Genomic DNA, 23,136 nt, shown 5'->3' with positions numbered 1-23,136 from the left:
CTGTGAATCTGAGCAGAGGCTTCTGCTCCCTGGCCTGGCAGGAGAAAAGGGAGCACATGAGTAATTTTTTCTACATCTTTGCAGAAGGTTGCCTCATTGGAGGCAAATGGGAGGATTTCATATCCCAAATCTACAGCACAGCAGCAACACCAAGGTGTAACACCAAAGGTTTTGTTATGGTTTCATTGAATTTGGGCCACAGAGGGTGGGGGGAAATAGGCAATTATCATTCTGTAACCACAAAGTTGGAAAAAATAAGGGGAGAATAGTAAACACAGGGAAAAAAAGAACAAATCAATAAATTTTACAACCTCTTGGCAAAACACCCCAGCCACAACCACAGATTTCAACTTGGAAGCAGAAACTGGAGCCAGCCTGGAGGTGTAGAGAATGTATATAGGTAGGAGAGATTGTTGTGGAGTTTTGAGGGTTTTTTTCCTTTAGAAAAGCAGGGTGTATGTGCCTGCATGTATGGAGTGGGGGGACACACAAATTTCAGACTTTCCTGATCAGCATCTCAGGAAACAAATGTAGTTACCAATTGTCTGTGGGTCACCACCAGTATCACCTTTAATGTCCACTGACATTTCATTTCCCCAACCCTGAAATATGAAATATTGGGTTCTCCTTGCCTCCTGGGGAAGCATAGTATTTTTACTTTCCCCCTCTCTCTCAAATCCATTGCCTGCAGTGATTCCTTAAAAATCTATTCAGATTTTCTCTCTCTCTTTCTTAATTTTTACAGGAAGCAGCCTATGCAAACTCTATGACTATTTACAAAATAGGTTTTATTAAAGTAATGAATGCACAATTCTCCCCTTCATTCCTCTTGTACCTGTGCAGAACCTAAATATCAAACTGATTTCAAGGGAACAGGAAATATTTACTTGCTGGAGAAAGGCAAGTTGAAAAAGAAGCTCTGGCACTGAATCCATTGTATTTCATCACCTTTTCAATCAGCCTCACTACCAATTAATTTTTCAGTTATGTGCATGAATTTTTCAGTTATGGGTGGAAAAAACAAGGTAAAGAAAGCAAGTTCTGAGCATCAGCAGTAATTTGCAGGTGGCTTCAAAGGAGGCAGGGTGGAGCACTCCCATGTTTAAGTCAGCAACACCCACATTCTACCAGTTTTAGTTTTTAAAACATGGGGTTTTTATCCAGTTCCACAGGAGGACACCTTTGGAAACAAAAAGTGACTTTCCCTTGATGACTACCTGTCAGCTAATTATTAGTGTGCTTCTAAGTGCCTCTAAGTTTGCCCATCCTCTCCTTTCCAAGTACTGCAATTCCTTGGAAACAGAATATGACATCACAGGAAGGTTTTGCAGAAGCTCTCCCTGGATGTCCATTTGTATTAGTTTCATCATCCATAACAAGTGTTTAAAAAGCAGAAAAACAACCATGATGCATAATGCATTGTGTCATGATGCATAATAATAATAATTAAAACCCCTCCCCCAGCTCCTGAGGTTTAAAAATCTTTCCAAGTAAGCATTTCAGCAGAAAGGCTTTGACAAAAATGCCATTTAGGGACTTTCAAATTTACAGCCCTGCAATTTGTCATCGTTTCTATTAGCAAGAAGGTTTAAAATAAAAACAACAACAATGAAAGGAAGATAATATAATGCAATTTTGTACGTGATGAATCTCCTGTTGACTAAAAACCCCTATGCCTGGCAGTCAGAAAAGTTATTAACCTGCCAAATTACAGATGGAATTGCTGTATTTTTTTTCCCCCGGAATTCTTTAAGCAGAAGAATATAGAGTATCCCATATTCAAGTATTAGCAAAGGTTACTTGCCTCTGGAATATTGATTAGCACAACCCTTGTGGGAATTATTTCACTTTTCCAAAGCAAATTAAAGATCTGAAAAGCAATTCTCAACTTAACTTCAAATGCAGTTATTTAAAAATGGATGATTAACGCAATTACTGCCTGGCACAGAGAGCACAGCTTTCCAGAGGCAGCCAGCAGAATTCGCAGCCAACGCTGAAATCAGATTACCTTGAAAGAGCTCCCTTGATCCAGGGAAGAAAAAAATAAAATTGATACCTGGGAGCTTATTTCTCACCTGAATAACACATTTTTCCTTCTCAGCCACGGACTGCATTGCAGTTGGCTGTGTGTGCACTCCAGCTCAGTTTTTTTGTGTTTTCCACACTAAAATACACAGGAGGGATTGATTTATTTGCATCCCACCACTCGTTCTCCAATCACCCCCAAGGCTTCTGAAGTGCCTGCTGAACAGTGCAAACACTGCTTAAAATAAGCATTTCTGCAGGCTATTTTCTTTAGCAATGGTTCACTCAACAGCAAATTAATTTGGTTTTCCTTTTGGACTTCCATGCAGGAACCAGCAGCATGGAGTGCACCTATCATGTTCCCGAGCACAGGATATTCTCATTTTTTGAGGAACCCATGAAAACCAAGTAGATTTTTCTGCTATTGCACCTGAAAATGGGTAACAAAGCAGGGATTTGAGCTCAGGTCTTTTATGCTAATGCTAAACACCATAATTCTGTTCTTCTGCCTCATTCTGGAGCCATTAAGATCAAACATAGTTTCAAAATCCTGGCAGAAATATTTCCACTGAAACTTTATGTCAATTGCTGCTGAGTTTTAAAACACCAATACATCGTCCTGCTAAAATAAGGATTTGATAATGCCAGTAATACACATTTCAGAGGTAATTATTTTAGTATTTTTCTTTTTCTTTTTTTACTCCTATTTCAGGTTCTAAAAATGTGGCAGTTTTAAATCTTTACCAGAGAGCATAAGTGATAATGAGCTGTAAATCCACAGAACTAAAATGTTGCTGGGAGCATTACTTATGACTTGTCAATCAGCGTGTCTAAAAGTATATCAGGAGTCTAGAAAGTGATGGGATTTTTCTTCCATCACATACATTAAACCCCAGACTATGAACACAAAATTGAAGACTTTTATATGCTTTTTTTTTTTTTTCTTAAATAGTTCTAGAAAAGGGTCATATAACAACATTTTTATTTATTGACCAATGGGATGGCTCAGTGATGACTTTTATTTTCTTTCTTTTCTGGATAAAGACAAGAGCAAGCTAGCAAATGTGTGTTATTATTTAATCCTGTATTATGTAGTGTTTCATGTTCCAATCAATTTATTAATGAATTGGGAAGCTGTGTAAAGGCAAATGTAATTGTCAGCCAGATCCAAAAGCAATGAGCTACAATCAAGAACAAGCAAATCTTTGTTACATGTACTGGAATATTTAGGAATTTCTGTAAGTGGATAACATGAGGTGTCTTTATTAATGTTTATTACTTAGGAAAGTCTCAGGGGGCTGGAATGCTGCCTCAATTTTATTCCCTGGGTTCTGGAGCACCACAACTCCATCTATGATGTGGAACAAACTGTGAATTGCCCATTTCAGACAGAAGGAATTTTGAGCTATGATGGGTCAGGAGTGAAAATTCAAATATAAGGAGGACTTGAATAACATTTCCAACTGCAGTTACTGCTGAGTGGGGGGAAAAAAAATTATAGAGGCTTTTTCCCGAAGCACTTGTGTGTCCATCAGGTGTGAATATTTGCCACAGCCACCCTCCAGAAAGGAGTCTCAATTTCTGTACATAGAGTTCATTAGTTGTGGTTCTAAGACTCTTATCCTGGAGTAATCCCAAAGGATCATTTATACACAAAAAATTGTAGACTAGATCACCACCAACTGCTCAGCCCCAACACAAAGAGAACAGCTCTGTTATTCCTGAAAGGCAAGGACAGAGAAAACAGGAACAACAGAATCTTTCAGGGGGTAATTCCTCATGTGGTTTAGGTCAAATTGTGCAGGGTTTGAGGCCTAACATAACCACTTTTAATCAGGTAAAATAAACTGGACAGGGTCTCATAAATGAGAGGATGAAAATGGTCCAGTACTCTGACAAGGAAAAATTCCAGATACACCTTTCCATTCTTTTGCTTATTCCTCACTGTTGATGTGTCTTGTCCCTTGAGAAGCTCAGCCCTGAAAGGACAGGTTTTCTCCAATATTTGCACATTTAGGCCAGAGCACAACTAATTAAACACCATTTTGCCAAGACCTTCCCATTTTTTAGAGCCTGTCACTATCAAAAGCTGTGCATGTTAATGGTTTTATTAGAAGTGCACGTGCTCATTTTGAAATTGCATGCCAGGCTTTGGTTTTTGAGGTTTTATAAAATTATTTGTCTGTGATGTTTCCTCAAAGAAGTTTATTTGCTAGAGACACCAGTAAAACATAACTGGTCCCGAATGTAAGATTGCTGGCTGATAAAATTAAATAATTTCAATTCTCTTTTCTGTGGAAATCTCATTGATCTGATCTGTGATCTCTCCCTTTGCCAGAAAGCATTTTTGTGAATATTCTTTCTAAACATTCTCCCACATACACACCCCAAGCTGATGAAAGCACAGGCAGAACTTGAAAGGAATATTGATTTTGTAGAAGCACATTTATTATCATTAAGTCAGTTTTTCCAAGAGAGAATAAGATCCACCCCAGGTGTGTGAGTCCAAACTTCTTTCTGGCAGACCTAAGAAAAATTTCTCATGCAATTTTAGTCATCTCTCAGGATGAATATTTACATTTCTGGTGTGACTGAGGAAGGACAGAAAAGGGAACAGTAGGAGAAAAATAAGTTAAAACACAGGTAAATTACTCTCCTCACTTTCAAACCAATTTTTTGGGACTGGCAAGTGCTGTGAGATGGCACCAGAGACAGCCTTGGGCAGGAGAAGGGAGGACAGCAGGAAGAAACAGCTTTTCCTCCTGAGGTGAGAGCTAGTGCTGCACTAGCTGTTAATGCAAGAGGAAAAGGCAAAAGACACAAAAATTTAAATTTTCCTGCCCTCCAGCCAAAAAAACCTTCCATACATGGGTAGCCCAGAGTTGAAATGCATACAGTAGCTAAATAGTTTGGATGCCCTAATTCCACTTAGAAAATAAAGCATATGGGTTATCCAGTGATTTTTGTTGGGGGTTTTTTTGTTTGTTTGTTTTTTATCCCCTCTCCCCAGACAATCTTATTTCTGCTCTGTTTAGTTGTTGTTTCTAGGCATTACTAATTGTCATTCATGGCAAACGTAGTCAGCTGCTCATGAACCCAATTCCAAGAGGAAGCTGCAGCGGTATTTTTCTTGGGTTTTTTTTGGTTGTTGGGTTTTTTGTTTGTTAGATTGTTTGTTTGGGTTTTTTTTGTTTTGGTTTTTTTTTTGTTTTTGTTTGTTTGTTGGTTTGGTTTGGTTATTTTGGGGTTTTTGGGGGGAGGGGGTTGAGGTTTTTGTTTTGTTTTGGGTTTTTTTAAGATAAAAATATCTGGGTTAGTGGCAGAGGATCATTTCCTCATTCTAATAACCTCCTGTACCTCCTTTTTTCTTGAGATACACTGAAAATAGATGTTTCAAACATCAGAGGACTGAGAGACCTGCAAGACACATGGATTTCTCAGAGACTGGACAGGACTAACTGCATGTACTTGTTCCAAACTATTTACGGGGTTTGGGGGCAATCTGGATCTGCACCTGATACAAGCCACATTTTCCAGAAAAAAAAAAAAAAAAAAAAAGACAAGGAGACAGCTGACAATAAGACAATATTTCTCACTGTCCAACATGTACGTGCTAATTTCTGGGGGGAAAAAGGAAAAAATTAGGAGTCAATTAGATACAGGCAGATTGGAGAGCAGGATAACCTTGGGGTGAGGCTGTCCTCCAAATCAAAGACTTAAGGGAAGATGCAATTTTGTGCAGCCCTGACCACAAAGAACAACCTGAGCTGATCCTCCCTTTAAAACAGTACACTCAAATTGTGGCCAAACCAAGCAGCCAGCCCCAAACACACTGAGAAAGGTCAGGGAGGGAAGCAGAGCAAGGTTTGCACCCATTAAAACCAGCCAGGGAAGCGTGACTGCTCCCAGCAAAGGCAATAGGTGTGCCAGGCAGAAGAGCAGCACTGAAAAGAGAAAAAGAGCATGAAACTATTCAATGCCACCCTTAAAAAGGGAGAAGAAGTCCATCACATTTCTGTGCAAGCCTCAGGAGACTTTAAGTGAGGTCAGAGCTGTGTGTCAACCATGTGTCCCTCCTCTCTCCCCCAAAGATCCTCTTCAAAATTCATCTGTTTCTCTTTGTAGCTGCCTGAAGGTGGGAAGCCAGACTAGTTACAGATATATTCAGCTCTGTTTCAGTAGCATTTAGGAAGAGTTTTATGCTTAAAACAGCAATGGTTCATGCTGTGCAACTGGATGGTGATATCCTATCAACAGCCACCAGTTTTTACATGAAGGAAAACACAACTGAGGCACATGGCACCCACGGCAGTGAAGAGTGTGGTGGGGTGTTTTTGGACACAGGAGGTGTGGATAGGTTACACCCCTTCCTTCTGAGCTTAGATTTGCCTCTCCAATGCAAATCAGCACTGACCTCTGCTGCTGGACTATTGGAATGTGTTCTTCCCAAGGAAAGAGCAAGGGCGACGCAGTGACACAGAAATGCCATTTTCCAAAGGGTTTTCATGCTGCTCACCCATGAGCTCCTCTACTTCCAGAGGCTCAAAGCTCTAAGGATACTTATATCCATCCAAAATAGTACTTGTCATGTGGGCAGGGGATGTGTTCCCACTACACAGACAGGAGGTGAGTTAGAGACTTCAATGGAATAGCTTGGAATGCCTCATTCAGCACAGCCATTTTCCCCACCTGGATATCTTTCCCCTACTCCAGAAAGCTGATTTCTGTCTGGAAGACCACACAGGAAATGCTGAATAAACAAAACAAAACAAGAACAAAACCAAAGCAGGCATACAATTATCTCCCATGGAATTTTTAATGCACTTCCCACACATGCTTTAGTGTATTTTGCAGTAACATCCTCAGGTCACAAGCTTAAGTAGCTTACCCAAGGCCAGGCAGAGTCTGAGGACCTGTCCACATGGGGATACTCAGGAAATGAAGCTGAAATTAAACTTTTAAAAAGAATGAGCTAAGCAGCATCCTAAGCTAGCACTTTCATTTAGAATTAGAGCCTTAATTCAGCTTAGCCTAATTCTTTCAGTTCTAAAATGAGGATGGTGACACAAGCCTACTTCCAGATCTATTTATCTGGATCCCTTGAAGGTATTACTGCCTGCAGCTACTCATCACTGCCTTCCAGATGGAGGATTGCACCCCACAAACCCTGACAGAGGAGGGGTTCACAGGAATGGGCCAGCTGCAAAATAAAGCAGGGGCTTTGCATCCATCCCATGTGGGATCAGGGGCAATTCCCCCTCCCAAACACGTAGCAGGAGACAGCCATAGGTTTTAATTTCTTAAATCTGCACAGATGTTGGCAGAGCAAACATCTGCCCACAATCTGTTTGGAGGGAGTAGAACTGAGGCAAGAGTGCAAACTGGTGAGCCAAGGGTGAGGGAAGACTCCCAGGATGGGGTCTCTGGCAAAGGATGAGGTGAATTCATTGGCAGGGCATAGATTCTCTTAAATCACAAGATCTCAGTATTCCATCACTGGCACACAACTGCCCTTTGAGAGAATGAAGGTGCTTTTTGGCCTCTGTGACTTTAATAACAGAGGACTCATTTTACCCCACGTTGGTTTATAGCTGGCAATAGATTGTAGCATGCCAGTCACCTCACAGGTAAAATTTTTTTTCCTAGATAGTCTGAAAGGAGTAAAATAAGATGTTAAAGGAGGTCTATGAATCTCTGACATTTTTTCAGGTAAACAAAGGGAAGGAGAGGGAGGAGAAAACATCCTTTACATCCCTATTCCCTTGTTCTACCCTCCCACACCTGGGGTACAAAAAAGCAAAATCCCCCTAGACAGGTCTTGGCAACCCTGTGCTCAATCTGTTTCACACTTCCCCTGAGATAAATTCAGGAGAGGGAGAGAGGGGAAGAGGGAGGGAGGCTGTTCCATGAGAGTGTTTTCTGCACTGTAGGATGGAAACAAACCGAGGGATTTAAATTTAACATCCTCCCTCTAAACTCCAGCCACTCATTACTATCAGACTCTGACAGAGGAAGACACTGGTGCCTACCCCCATAAAAACAGAGAAGCCAGTTAACATATTCAGCTATGTAACACCTGTAAATATTTAATATTGAAAGCCAAAGCAACTCTTGTTTTAAAAAAAATAAAGTTATTATTTTTTATTGTTTTTCTCCAGTATGTAGAACTGATATATGAAATTAGATGACCTAAAAATGCAGGACCCCAAAGACAAAGGAAGCAATGCTGCAGCTGAGCATTAATCTCTCAGCAGCACCAAGGTTATAATTTCAGTGTGCTCTTCATTCTACACCCTTGCTGGAGATTACCTCCTAGAGATGGCGTGTGAAAATAAGCCTGGGGGGAAAAGGAGGGCAAAGCAGGTAGTAGGAGTGGAAACAACCTTCTCTCTCTCTACCCCACTCTCACACAGACAGAAAATTTCTTCTGCAAAGAAGAGAGTCTCTGGACCAAAATATATTTTGGCTGTGAAAAGGAGGGAATTATTTGGGGAAAATACCATTCAGAATGCAGACAGATCGAGGATTTAGCTGTACCATAGTTTATTGCCTTGGTAAGTTATGAGTTATGAATGGGACATGGGGTGAGTTTATTACTAGTAATTAAAAAGCTTGGAACCTTTCCCCCTCTCTGTTCTTTTTTGCAATCCCTAGCAACATTCAGATCCTCTAGGAGGAACCTACCTATTTCTGGTTCTGTGCAGCAGAGGAGGAAATCAAAAAGCCCTTTCCCCTGCATCCCAGCATTAAAGGGAACTGTCGTGGGTTTAATACAGAAAATCCATTAGGCACGGGAAAGGCAGGAGCCTCCTATCAAGCTGCAAACAGGAATGCTTAAGCACAAGGCATTCAGGCGGTGGAAATGCATTCAGAGCGTTTAGCACGTAGGATTAATCGAATTATAATTTAATCATCTGATCAAACACTAATTAGCATAATCACTTGAGGGGAAAAGCTGCCAGAGGAACAGACGAAGAAACACCTTGGGCACCCAGCACATTTTAATGACGAGAGATCGTGCACAGATAATTTTTTTTTTCCCCCCTCAATAAAACACAACAGAGATTGAGGATTGTGGTGCTGAGGAAGCAGTTTGAAGCAGTCCTGGATCACACACCGTTCTCCAGCGTGGAAGATGTTCAAGCAGGGTCTGCAGGTTTTAGTTTATTCAGATTTAAGAGCTGTAAAAGCACAGGAGAACTCCACTACCCTGGTTTGCCTTGTGAAGACTCGAGCACGAGCACACACTTCAGCCCACTGTGTTTCCATTAAAATCATCCCTTACTGTTTCCCCCAGAGTCTCCCACATGAATGTTTAACTATGGATCTCTAAGATGACCTTCAGGGATACAGCAAAGTATTAGCATCCTTTTACAAACTGCATTTGAAATAATTAGTCTAAATCAGCTGGGTTTCTCTGGCTTGGGGCAGGCAAGAATGGAAAAGCAAGAGATATTAAGGGAGCTTTGCTGTGTAATACTGTCTGGCTTTCCTGGCAAAATCATACCACTTCTGTAAGGCAGAAATCTGGAGAGACCAGGAAAATCACCCCTGCTGTTTACCCACACCATCAAATGACACTGGTTAGGGTGAGATGCACAGGGACAGGGGGAAGCCTGGAAGAATTTATGGAAAGGAGGAAGGGCAGAAGCAGGATTTGGACAGGGAAAAGACTCTTCAGAGGTGTGTCTTGTTTGATTTTTTACACAAACTAACACAGCTGAATTACTCTGAATAAGTGCTTAGGTTTTCAAATGGATAATTCTTCTGGACATTAAAAACATCCAGATGTTACAAACTGCAGCATTTACAAAGATCATAAAATCACTGAGATTAGAAGAGATCTCAGAGATCATTGAATCCACAATTAACCCATGTGCCTACGTGCCACAGGACTGAGCTTGGGAAAAGTTTCCTACAATGTTATGTAAGGGAGCACAATGATGAGCTGCTTACCTACATTCTAAAGGCACCAGATCACACAGGCTCAAGCGTGAGCTAATTTAAATTGATTGTATCCTTCTTACAGAGCTATTACTAATAATCCTTTCAGCTCCTCAGAATGAGTGTACATTAATAAAATAAGGTAACCAGATACAGCACAGGGCAAATTTACCTCAGGGTTTGCCCATATTGAGCACCCTTCTATGTGCAATCAATATTCAGATTCTGGAAACTCTCATGAAAGCAGGAAGCAGCTTCCTTTGCAGGTGATGATGCCAGAAATATCCCAGCAACAGAGCTGTATGTCCCTTTAAGGCATTGTCACACTTTCAATAAGTGACAGAGAGATGAACTAATAAAAAAACCACGTGGGGTGGTTTGGGTTGGAAAAGACCTTAAAGATCATCCAACTCCAATCCCCCTGCCATGGGCACCTTCCACTAGACCAGATTGTTCAGGTTGCCCAATTATAAGGCAATAAATCAGTTTCTCACTGACATGAAGGTAAAACCACCACGCTGCACACATTCCTGACTCAAAGAGAGAGATCCCATACCACCACACATGGAAGCCACTTAATTAAAAAGTGAAAGTAGTTCCATTCAGATTTTAAAGTTATGGGGTCTAAAATATGTTCCTTGTTTAAAACATCTAGCTTGAAATTCTTGTTTGTTTCCTTCCAAGCAACAGCTTAAAAGAAACTCAGGAGATTTTGTATCTTTTCCCAAAAGCTCCAACATAGCAAAGTGGGGAGGGACACAGAGCTGATAACATTACCTGAGACTGCTCCATGATCAGAGACAGGCTGGAACCCAGCAACCACATCCCCAAAATCACCCCCAAATCTGTTTCTCTTCCTGCCTTCTGGAAGGTCCTGAGCCAAGTGAGAGCATCCCCTGCTGCAATCCCAGCTCAGCTCCCCACATCCTTCCACTTCCCAGCCCATAAGAGCACCAGCACTGTGCCATGCCATGATGCCTTCGTTTCCCACTTGGAAGCTGTTCCATACATGCTACTTATTTTGTGTAAAATTTCCTGAGCACCAGGCAAGCTGCACATGCTTTAGGAAATGGCAGAGCTGAGATGCTCAGCCAACCTTAACTCCTACCCCAGATATTCCAGGGAGTGTCCATGCCAGGGACTGAGAGCAGCAGGAACGTGTGGGGAAGAATAACTTTATTACATGGTGAGCAAACAAGGCTGTTATCCTTGAACACAAACAAGACAGAAACTCAATTTACTGACATCCAAAGTTCTCAAAACCTCTTGAAATTAAGTAGCAGTCAGATTACTATTATTTAGGAAAATATTTTTTTTTAAATCTCATTAAGTCCTTTTGGAATTACTAAGGCCCAGTGTTCTTCTCTCCTGTGGACACGCATTTTGTGATGTGGTAGAAATGCTCTAATTGCTTTTATCCACTAGGGACTAACTTTTGGGTTTAATAGATATGCACTGAACTGCTGCAGCTGGAGTGTCTTCACACAGGCATTTCTTTTGCTGTGCTTTGCCTTCACATGTGCCAGTGGTTGGATATTCCAAAAGGCCTCCAGCTCCATCACCAGTGGGTCAAGCACAGTTTGAGCACATGCAGTCACATCTCTCTGAAGCCACACTGCTCCTCGAGCACAAACACAATGGATAAGGGCAAAAACTGGTGAAGAACAAAAGATTTTTGAACAAGATTTCTACTCTAGACTAGGATAGAAAAGCTCAAACCTGATCCTTTCTTTCTTCCCCTGAAAGAAAATTTCACACCACGAGTGCGTTCCCACCACGACTGTTGGGTGTTCCGCAGAACTTGCTAAGCCAGCAGCTCTCCAGTTTGGTAGAGAGAGAGAGAGCTGCTCTCCAGTGGGGAATTGGGGACCTGCTCCCCTCCAGCACTCCAGGATTCCCACCCCGAGAGGCCCAGGAGCAAGGCTGAGGTGTTGGAATCTGTGGTATTGATGATTCCGAGATTGTAGAAAGTCTCTGTTTTTCAGCCCCGTTGCCAAAGAAGAAGTCATAATTCCTCTGTGCTGGTTTCAAGGTTGTTTATTCTGTTTATCTCTAACATGTTCTGCTGCCCTGCCGCAGCTCTGTCCTGCAGGGCAGCGTGTGGGGCTCTGCCCTCAGTGGGATGGTACAAACATTAAATACCAGAAACTACCTGTGCTGGATTTACAATAACGTGCCAATATCTGTCACCTACGTTGAACAGTGTGTCCCCAGCCTAAACCAATAGAAAAATGCCAACACCACAGTGAAACATGGGGGGCATGAAGGAGGAGAAAAAGGACAAGACAAACCCAATTTCCTCCATCTTGTCCCCTTTGGACCCCTAATCTAGAATCCTAAAATTTTACTTTTGCACCTGTGCCACACTTAATTATTACTGATATCAAAACACTCAGAGCTGGTAATTCATCCTCTAAGATGGAAAACTCTTTTCCCTGGACAGAGATCACAGACAGTGTCTCTGGGGGCTCTGTCCAGGGGGGTTCCTGACCCCTGCCAGGGTCCCAGACCTGCCAGGGCAGCTAGAGGGATGCTCTGGATTCCCACACTGGGGGATCAGGCACATGCCCTGAGCAGACCCCATTGCACCAAACCTGACAGCTCCCAACATCTGAAGAACAAATTACCCCTGCCAGGGCTGCTCTGAAAGCCTGACAGCTCAGCCTCTTTTTCCAAGGATTAATTATCTCCCTCCTGCCCAATAAAGGCGCTCAGCTCCACTTGCCCTTCCTCCCCTACAGCCACGCTGACATTTCTAAGATTGCTGCCCATCCTTGATCTCCTCCACTCCCCCAAATCCATTTGCCTTCAGGGGAAGAGGGGAAATAAATATAAATAACTAGGGAAAATTTGGAGAGAAGACCGGTAGTAGGCCTCAAACTAAGCCTACAGCAGAGATTAAATAAGTAAGAATGAAAGAAAAATCTGAATGCAGGCAGTGAAGGACAAGGGCAGCTGGGGTTTTGAGCTCCCTAGCCCTAGACACACAGCAGGATCCATGGGTAGCACCAGCTTCTCTGGCACAGACCAGTAGCCAAACAGAGCACTGAGTAGTCCCAAAGCCACATTCTGTCTTGTTCTCCACCCACAGCTCACAGGGGAACAGGCTAAGCTTTGTCTTCCCCACTGCAAATTGAATCCAGGACCTCAGGGTCCTTCACCATAAACTGTCCAGCTGGAATTTGGCTTTCAGAGCCTGCCCTCCTGCTGTCCCACAGGGATTCATGCCCTGTGAATGCCCTCCCTCTTCTCATCTTACATCACTGGCTGGATACCTGTGCAATCCCAGCTCACCCTTTTCACTTCCTTTAGCCTCCCCACTAAAAGTTATCCTTGTGTCCCCATCCTTCCTTCTCCCCTAAGCATTCATTCTGCATTTTATAGATAAATATTTACAAAAAAGTTGAGAACAAAAAGCCTCAGCCACAGCTGACACAACAAAAACCATGGTAACCAGCCCCTAGCACTCAAGTTCTGTAGTGGGATGAACATCACTGTCTGTGCCTGAAATGATGAAAATCTGGTTTCTAGAGCCCCTACATAACAGGGTTGTGAAAAAAAGTTGTCATTGTGGAAGAGAAACCTTGAGGTCACTCAACAAAACTAGAAAGATACAAAGGAAATCTCCCTAAATAAATACAGCTAAAAGCATAAAGTATAATGCAAATATTACTGTAGACATTTGAAAATCACTTAACTATGCAAAAAACTCTCTACACTGGATGTCTGCAAACATAACTGGAGAACTTCTGTTCCACTGACAGCTTCCCAAATTGCTTCCTTCATATCATGACACAGCAAACACTTTGCTTTGTACTTCACAAGTGCAGTTGCAACACAAATTATGATTTACTTGCCTAGAAATAATATGTGAACTGGCTTTTAAACTGCCTCACAGAAAAGCCACTTAATGAGAGGAAAAAATTCAGGTGAACAATGTGTAGTGTGGATGGTGAACCACTCTGCAGTTTAAGCTGAGGTCCACCTAAAACCTATTTTGCTCAAATGACATTTTTTTCCAGCAAGATCCCCTTCCAGGGACATCTGAATCTACTTTTCATAACAAAAAGGACTTTGTCAAGGACTTGTTCTGTCCTTAGCTCAAGCCAGGAGTGTTCTAACAGCTTGTCACATGCTCACCTCATAATTATCAAGCGACTGACTCTATGCACTCACAGTATTTTCCTGAGTCAAGGCCAGAATTCCTAATAAAACTCACACAAAAAACCCCAAAGACTTCAGAAGGTGATACCACAAAAAAACAAACAAACAAACAAACAAAAAACAAAACACAATGTTTTTTGATAGAAAAACGATTGCACAAGAGAAGTCAACAGAAGCCAGAGCTTGCACTTCATGCATCACCTTTCCATGGGCTGGGAAAAAAAGCAACCAAGTAGATTTGGGTGCACTCAAATCCTACAATGAGATTAGTGGGTGGAACATGGGTTCCTCTAAGCCTGCACATTCCAGCATCCCAAAAACTCTTCCCAGCTAAAACAGGAGCCAGCTTAAACAAAAACCATACTCCAAAGACTGACATTTGTCATTTGCACTCCACATTAACTACTAAACCTCTAGAAAACTTCACTGAACAAGTTGTTATCATGGGGATAAAGAACAGAGGAGGGAACAAGCTCTTCCACAAATCCCCAAATTCCATTTTGGCACCCAAAAACTGGAGCCACTGGGGGCTGCCACTCTGCAATGCTGAGAGACGAATGCCCCGAGCGTGCAAGCTCAGCATGAGCCACTCATTTGCAAAACCACGAGAGGATTTCACACCAACAGATATATTTATATAGACACAGCAACCCTACAATCTTATCTACAGAATCACTGTGAGTAGATTATGTAGATAGGCAACTATTTGCAGCTACAGTGCAGTATAATTATATTTTGGCTGTGTTGAAATAGTCCCGGTCATTTCAAAAATATGATTCTGATATTCTTAAAACACTGAAGGGCTCCCCAAAGTTACTCCAAAAATTTAGGTGGCAAAAAGTTTCTGAGAATAATTTTTAGCCTAGTGCAAAACATAGACCTTAAACCACAAATTTTCTGCATGGGATTACAGTGTAATTAATTGGAAGAAAATAGCATCAAGCACACTTGGATAGGAAAGCAAGTGCCAGATTTTCTGTACGCAGTAGTTTTTAAGCAATTATAAGCTATGTAGATTTACATATGTAAATGTGCAGAAATATATATGTTTATTTTAAAATTTCAGAAGGAACTGTATCCTTGACAAATTAAACTGAGAGCCACATGAGCAGGATGTCCAAGAGAATACATGGAGAGGCTCCAGGCAAAGAATTCCTCAGGTGATCCCTGAGTGTGCCTTTGTCTCTGCCATGGGGATGTGGAGCAGAGAGCTATTTTCAGCCATGCTCTTGGGCTGCTCCATGGCCCAAACTCCTGCATTTCTGAGGGAAATGTCCTTCTGGAAGCTTCAGCAGGAGCACATCAGTGCTGCAGCTCGGGCTGTTCCCTCCTCGGTGCTGAGGGAGCTCCAGGGAGCCTGGTGTTTGGGATGGAGGTGACTCTCCTTCTCAGAGACTTTGCATTTAAAAATGGCTTTCTATAAATAGGATTGCTGGCTCACTCTTAAGTCTTACTCCCTGCCTTCTGAGTAAAAATAGCTTAAATAGGGATGCTGGGAAGACTTGCTAATCTCTGTCAGCCTGTCTGTCCATCCACTTGCCTTTCTTTCCTCCCTCAAAACAGATCGTTGCCCACTCCACTGTGAAAGGTATTTATTGACACACACTACTTTTTATTTTTCTGATGAGTAACTCAATGCTCTGATGGGAAAAAAAGTGCTTATGAGGTAATAATTTTTTTTTTGTGAATGGCAGTATCCAAAGATAAGCAATGACAAGAAAAGATCCCAGTGCCAACAAGTACCTGAGCAATCAGTGGCTTGCTCTAGAAGATGTTCTCTTCAGTGCTCTAAATACTGAGCTGTGAAAGGCTTTTATTATTGAATACCTTCCATTTTGTGTTATTTTGCTTTCAGAAACACCAATTGTTTGATGAAATGTTTTTAAGGGGCAGGGAGGTGAAGACTGAGAAGACAAAGCTTCTTTTGAAGAATTGTAATTTCAGATCTTAATTTAATTGATTTCATAACAGTTTAAATGAAAAGAAAGTGATGATTAAATAAGATTGTGAAATAACTCAAAATATATTGTGAAACAACTAATTTAACTGCAGACACCTACACATTCACCTTGAAATAATTAATTATTCTGAAGTATGTTGCAGACCTATGTTGTTAAATAGATTTTTGCAGTATATTTAGAGTTTCAATGACTCAAAATAAATAATACATTAAAGGTGTCAAAAAATGTACATTACCATAAAAGATTAATATAATATTATGCCCTCATCTTCAATTTTTGAAGTAGAAGATGGAATTGGTCCTTCCTACAGTAAATCTGAAAGGCTCCAAGACCAAGAGATTGATAAATGGCATGTGCCAATTAAATCAAAGGCGAAATGAGTGATATGTTCAAACAGGTCTTGATCCTACACACATCTTAACTTTTTAATTAGAGTAAACCTTATGGAGAAAACAAAAAAGTCCATATATTTTGCTCCTCAGTCCATTGCCCTGACCTCCCACCCCCAGAAAGATGGTTCATTTTGTTGCTTTCAAATTTATTTTTTTTTTTATCACTCCAGTTGTCTATTAAATGGGTAGAGGAGATTATTTCCTCAACCCAAACAACCCCCTCACCTGAGAGGGTAGCATAGTTGAGTCTCTTATTCAGGCAAAGACACAAAAAGTGAGGCCCAACCTGAGCCCAACTCAGTCTTGCACAACTCATGAGCTGAAGGAACTTTCTGGATGAACTAATCACCAAAACCCATGAGATTTTTCCCAAATAATTCAAATTAGCAGCATGTTATGAGACAAAAGTTTGCTCAAGAACAAACAAAATTAAAATCAACTTCTAAACTTTTCCAGGTGCAGCAGCACTGAGGAAATTCCACTGAAATACATCTGAAATTCTGTTTTCATGTCTGGTCTCCTCACTTCCAGAGAGACCTGGAGGGGCTGGAGCGTGTCCAGGGAAGGGAATGGAGCTGGGAAGGGGCTGGAGAATTCCTGAGGGAGCTGGGAAGGGGCTGAGCCTGGAGAAAAGGAGGCTCAGGGGGGACCTTGTGGCTCTGCACAGCTCCCTGAGAGAAGGGTAGAGGCAGGTGGGGGTCGGGATCTTTTCCCCATGGAACAAGGGATAAGATGAGAGGAAATGGCATCAAGTTGCACCAGGTAGGTTTAGATTGGATATGAGGAAAAATTTCTTCATGGGAAGGGTTTTCCAGCCTTGGAACAGCCAGCCTTCCTGCAGGAAGAGCTGCAGATGTGGCACTTGGGGACAGGGGTCAGTGCTGGACTTGGCAGTGCTGGGGGAACTGTTGGGCTCAAAGGTCTTTTCCAGCCTAAACAATCCTGTGGTTGTATGAAATCACAATGAAGAGCTGAGAGCTGCAATAAAGCCCCGTTGAAGATGGTTTAGAGGTTTGTTTTTACAACTTGCAAGAAACAACTTCTCTTTGAAGCACTCCCAAAAACACCTTCACTGCCACACACATCTGCTGTCCAGCGCTATCGGAAGAAGATGCAGCATCCACCAGCTTTTAGTGACCCTTGCTAGAAAAACACAGGCAAAATGCCTCTTTGAGCTGCCTGTGTTCTCCCACAGCTTAGGAAGACACAGATTCTGTGGTTTGCTGCCCACTAGTGTCCTGTGGCTCCAGCTCCAGCACAGCCACTGGGCACACCACAGGAGGAAATCCCCCGGAGAGCCCCAGCACCTGGGGGAGCAGCACACCCCGAGCACAGGAGAAACAGATATAGATATCCCCATGTCCTCTGACTGCCCAGCAATAACAGTTTTTTCCCCCTTGGCAGTTGGTGATTAATTAATAGCTATTCATAGTTCGGGTAGCACTGGATTAAAAAACACCCTGAGCTGTGCTGTTCCATCCACACACAAGCAGCAAGCTGAATGTTTCCTGCACATCCATTCAACTCCTCGAGGTGAGGATCTGGTTACAGAATTCCACACAAGCTATGCAGGTAGCTCAGTATGTTCCTACAAAGAGAGCCGCTTGCTCTTTTGCTCGGATGTTGCATCCCCAGCACTGAAAATCACCATTTTCTTTGGGGAGGCTCAGCACCACCGTCACTCTGGCTCCTCATCCTCCAGCCTAACCCCTGCTCCCAGCTCAGTGTGATCGTTCTCCATCTTCCAAAATGCTGCTAAAAACCACATTGATAGAAGTACTGCAGGGAGAGGATTCAAACAGGAAATCATTTTAATGGAAATGTATTTTTAGTGTCATCTGTGCTGTATTGGTGCCTCCCGATGCTCGATTGATTTCAGCAGAGCATCTGTGGGCAATGGGCATGTAAGAAATGCAGCCAGAGAGAAGCCTGGAAATGGGTTCAGCACATCCACAGCAGAGACTGAGTGATGCTGAACGAGTCTCATTTCTGAAAGCAGCACCTGAACTAGCTCGATCACAGTCCTTACCAAAAAGAGGCAGGATTCTGAAGGAGGCCATTCTCCCCTCAGAGCCTCCCCTCTCCCAGCAATTAGTGAAATGCCCCATTACTAATTATGACCAGGCTACAGCAGACTTCTGCTGTTCACATCTGGAATACTCGGGCAGAGTAACAGGGAAGGTGGTGCAGGTAGAGTAACCCTGAAAGGCAACTCAAAAGCCTTGCTCAGGATTAGAACTGCATGACTCAGGCTTTCAAGGTAGTGAATTCAGCTGCAGAGCTCCCACTGATGTCTATATCATCCCACGCACTTTCCAGGGTTGCAATGCTTTTATGGTTAATAGTTACCTGTGTTCTTAAGGAACTCACAGCAACGAGACTTCAAAACCCTCACAAAATACATCAACTTTAACCAGGTATTTGGGGAGGTTTTTGTTTCAGGCTTCAGAAATACTAATTGGATGGAAGAGCGTGTCAGTAGTTTATTGTCCCCAGAAGGAAGCTATTTCACAAACATAAAGCCTTCCCAGTGACACTGCTCGTATCTAATTTGACAAAATGTATTTGTGCTGAGTGACTGTAGGGAAACATGGGGGCCAACCTTGTTATTGCTATTCAGATGGTTTCCATTATCCATTATCCAACAGAAATTAAGCCCAAGACTACAACTGCAGACTAAAACCTATGGGTTTATTTTTAACCTATTTCTCCCCTCAGACATAAAAAAAAAAAAAAAAAAAAGGAAAAAAATCGAAACCAACACAAACATGAACAGCCTTACACATTTTTAAGTTAAAATCAGAATGAGATGTAACACATTGGAAAACCACTTATACCTGCGCTGGTATTTTAAGAAAATGTGGCGTGGTTCGAAAAGGCAATGACAGAAGCCAAGCAGAAATCTGTCCCCCCCACAACCAGATACACTCATAAAAGAGCCCTGCCTGTTACACAATGGAGTTCAGATGGAGTTATAGATAGAATAATGAAAATAAATGTGTACGTGGCATATCTATTTATATATGCAGTCATTTCCTTCAAAGAGATATATATCTGATATGACACTGCATTAAAATCTGAAGTCCTTTAAAAATATTATTCTCTGATGCTTGACTCTGATAAAATGACCCTAATAAGTCCTAATAAGTGTTATCAACTAATAAAACCATCTTATCCAGTCTTAACATGAAGGTAGGTGACATTTTCTTCAAAGATTTCCCTTAAGAAGACCCTGAAAATCTGCATTTTGACATCAAGTATGATGCCAAAAACAAACAGACTTTTTAAGTTGCAAAGAATCGTTGAACCACCCACTACATGTTTTCACAATGCTTACATCTTGGGATATTGCTATACACAAAACCATTTAATTTTAGTCCCCCTGGAGTCACAAACGTACAGATGTTGCTGTGTGGCAGCACAGAATCCATGCAGATGCATCTATCATGTACACATTACACTCCTCACTCTTTGGGAGACAAATTCAGGTTTGACTGTGATCCAAAAACACTTGGAAACTGAAAGTGAAATTACTGCTGACTTCATAGATCAAGAAATAAATGGAAGTGATTTTCATGATGCTTCGACCTCATAAAGCAGAAATTATTGTGTTTTTCAAAAAACCCTTGCAAGGAGGACTAACTAGAAGAGAACATAGAATTTATAGCATCAGTACAGTAGAAAAAAAATATCTGCCTTTTTTTTTTTTCCTTGTAAAATATTATTTCTGGAGAGAACCGGGGTTCATTTCTATGCAAATCTAATTTTAAATGAATAGCACTGGTCAGAGCACACTTCCAGGCTGATTCTGTCTGTCCTATTAACAGCAAATCTCTCCCTCTAAGGTATCTGGCTGGAGAGGACAGAAAGGCACAGTGCTGCTGCCTGTCCAAAATAAATAAATAAATAGATAATTTCTTAATGTTAAAACTTGTTGCAGTTTTCTTACTGCCAAAAGAAATGCAAACAATTTTCCAAGTTTGCACTTTGGGGGATTTCAAACCACGACAATACGGAATTCTGAGGCACGCAGAAGACAAAAATGCTTTTAAGGTCGCTCTAAATCCACACATTTAAGATTCACCTCCTGATTTCTGCCCTCCCCAGTGCTTCACACTGGACCAGCCATGCCTGTCAGTGCATTTTTTCATCCAGTGTCTACTTAAGAAGATGTGAAGGCACCCTCATCCAGCATTCATCCCTCACCCTCTGCCAGAGGTTCAATTATTTCCATCCTTCAGGAATCCTCACACTTTGCCCTGTGCTCCTCTCTCATTCATTCCACACAAGAAACCTTTTCCCTGTTCTACCTGCTTTGCCTATTTCGAGAATTGTGTGTTTAATCTGATTTATCTGGCAGGGTGAAAAGCATTACAGGCAATGTTACGTTCTCGGATCGGAGGAGACAGTGTAATAGAATAGCTGGCACCCCAGAATAATTTGGTTTTTGTCCTTAAAACTGCAATGCTAAACGTGCATTTTTAATAAAACTTAAGCAATTTAAGCATATTTTTACACATGCCATGGTTTTCAATCAAATATATCTAAATGTTCCAAAATACCCCAACCCACTATTAAAAACGCACAGAAACTGCAATAAATGTTCGTCAGTCAAAGAGTTGGCAGAAGGGGAAAAAAAATTAAAGAATAACAGGTTTACCCTTATTCTATCTCCACTCTAATTTCCCTTCCTAACTTTATAATTGACTAAAAGTCTTCAACCTTTCCAGATGATGTAATGCTTATCCGTGCATATTTTTACATAAATGAGTGAGGGAAAAAAAAAAAAATTCGGAACAGGTACCTTCACAGAGAAATGATGAAAGTTAAATAAATTTAAAATACTACTTCTCTAAATATATGTAAAAAACGTAAGGTGAAAGCAGAGGGGGAGTTAAAAAAAAAATAAAAAATAAAGATGCGAAAGGAAGCAATATCTCAATGCGACCGCTTAGGATGAAAGCCCTTCAAATTATCCCCGCGTGCTCTGACGGATTTCTACGGCACTTGGCAAAAAATTCTGTACTTTTCCAGATGAGAAAGAAAGAAAAAGCGCCTCTCTGCCTCCTCGCCTCTGCAAGCGCCGTCGCATTCCGAAGGAGGCAGGCACGGAGGTTCCGGGCTGGCACTTTGCGAGGTGAGCGACTTTAAAGCGATCACGGCGCTTCGCTCCTCGCCCTTCTCCTCCCGGCACAAAACCACCACCGCGCCCCGCTGCCCTTCCCGGCCGGCAGGAGTGGGAAGGATGGGGACAAGGGAAGGGACGCCCGCGGCGGGGCTCACCATGCGAGATGCTGTGGAGCAAGGCGACGGCCAACATCCACATGCCCCCGCCGCTCCCCCGCTCCCCGCTCCGGGCTCGCCCTCGCCCGCCGCGCCCACGGCCGGGCCGGAGCTGGCAGGCAGCGCGCACCGGGTCCGGCCGCCCGCCTCGCCCGCCTCGCCTGGCTCTGCTGGTGGCTGCTCGGAGCCTGCGGGGCCGCTCGTCCGCCCAGCGAGCGCTCAGCCCCGCCTGCAGCCCCGCGGCTCCGCCGATGCTCGCCCGGCGCTCGGGCGGGGGAAGAGGCGGCCGGCGGCGGGGGCGGGGGGCGGGAGCGCGGCGGGGCCCAGGTGTGTCCTTGGCTCGGGGAGGTGCCCGCAGGGCGGCGGGGGCAGGGCCACAGGTGACAAAATCCTCCGGCGCGGCCACACCAGCATCCCCGGCAGCAGCGGCGGCCGGCCCCGAGCCGCGGCGAGCCGGCTCCTCGCACGCCTCCTCCTCCTCTTCTTCCTCTTCTTCTTCTTCCTCCTCCTCCTGCCGCTGCTCCTCACACGGCTCCCCTCGGCCCGGCGGCAGGCGGGCGGGCAGGCGGGCACATCTTCCTTCCTTGCTTGCTTCTTTCCTGGCTCTGCTCCCCTCCTGCCTCGCTCTCCGGCAGCTCGGAGCGCACTGAGCCCGCTGCTCACCTCCCCAGCCTCCCGGCGCTAACCCCAGCCCTCCGCAGTCTTAAAGCACCACCAGGTCCGCACAGTGGAAAAAGCCAAGACCAATAGAAGAAGGCAGCAGAATTTGCAGCCTCTCAATAGTTGGCTGAACTGCGGCCGTTTGGCATCAGCTGAGTTGTATATGACTAATGTGTTGACAAGTCGTGTGGGGGGACCGGAGGAGGGGGCCCTTCTAGAAGGTCACAGCCCAGACAGGCGAGTGCATCAAATAATTGACTGGGATTCTGTGCACCGCTGAAGGAAAATACGTACATACACACACACACATCGTGCAGTGCTTACACAGGTCCAGATACTATTTGGCCTTTCATCTGCGTCTCTTTCTGTGCTGAGACGCTTTTTTCCTCCCGTAGTGAAAGAGTAAATTACAGTCTCTCTAACTAAAAGCAATTTCTGCGCCTATTCTTTCTTCACATCTGTGATGTGAAGGTTGGTCTAAAAAGGAAAAGGAAAAAAAGGGGGGAAAACATTAAATGAAGACAGCTAAAAAAAAATCAATATTGTGAAATACATAACAGCATTAGGGCAACTCTGGATTTAAGCTGTAAGATGAAAAGCAAACACAACAAAGCAATAAGGAATCTCAACCTGCAGAATCCCCTGTGTGTTACCAACAGGATGACTTCACATTTAGGGGACAATATTTTTTCAAGATAATGCTTTAT

General features: G+C 43.0%; 1 protein-coding gene across 3 annotated transcripts in view; it reads right to left on the bottom strand.

Annotated features, from left to right (window-relative positions):
* Positions 1-22,920, bottom strand: part of DSCAM (DS cell adhesion molecule) — a 462,695-nt gene extending 439,775 nt beyond the window's left edge. The window contains exon 1 of one of the 3 annotated variants that reach the window (XR_012058288.1): positions 21,770-22,466. Coding sequence is in view for 2 of the 3 variants with exons in the window: in XM_030283877.4 (XP_030139737.1) it covers positions 21,770-21,812 (43 nt within the window). In the remaining variant the exon portion in view is untranslated. Of the gene's footprint in view, positions 1-21,769 lie in introns of all 3 variants that reach the window. The other 2 variants (XM_030283877.4, XM_072935732.1) reach the window with 2 other exon arrangements.
* Positions 22,921-23,136: the final 216 nt, after the last annotated feature.

This window comes from Taeniopygia guttata, chromosome 1 (assembly GCF_048771995.1).
Source record: "Taeniopygia guttata chromosome 1, bTaeGut7.mat, whole genome shotgun sequence".
NCBI lineage: Eukaryota > Metazoa > Chordata > Aves > Passeriformes > Estrildidae > Taeniopygia > Taeniopygia guttata.
This window is presented reverse-complemented; position numbering and strand designations above follow the sequence as displayed.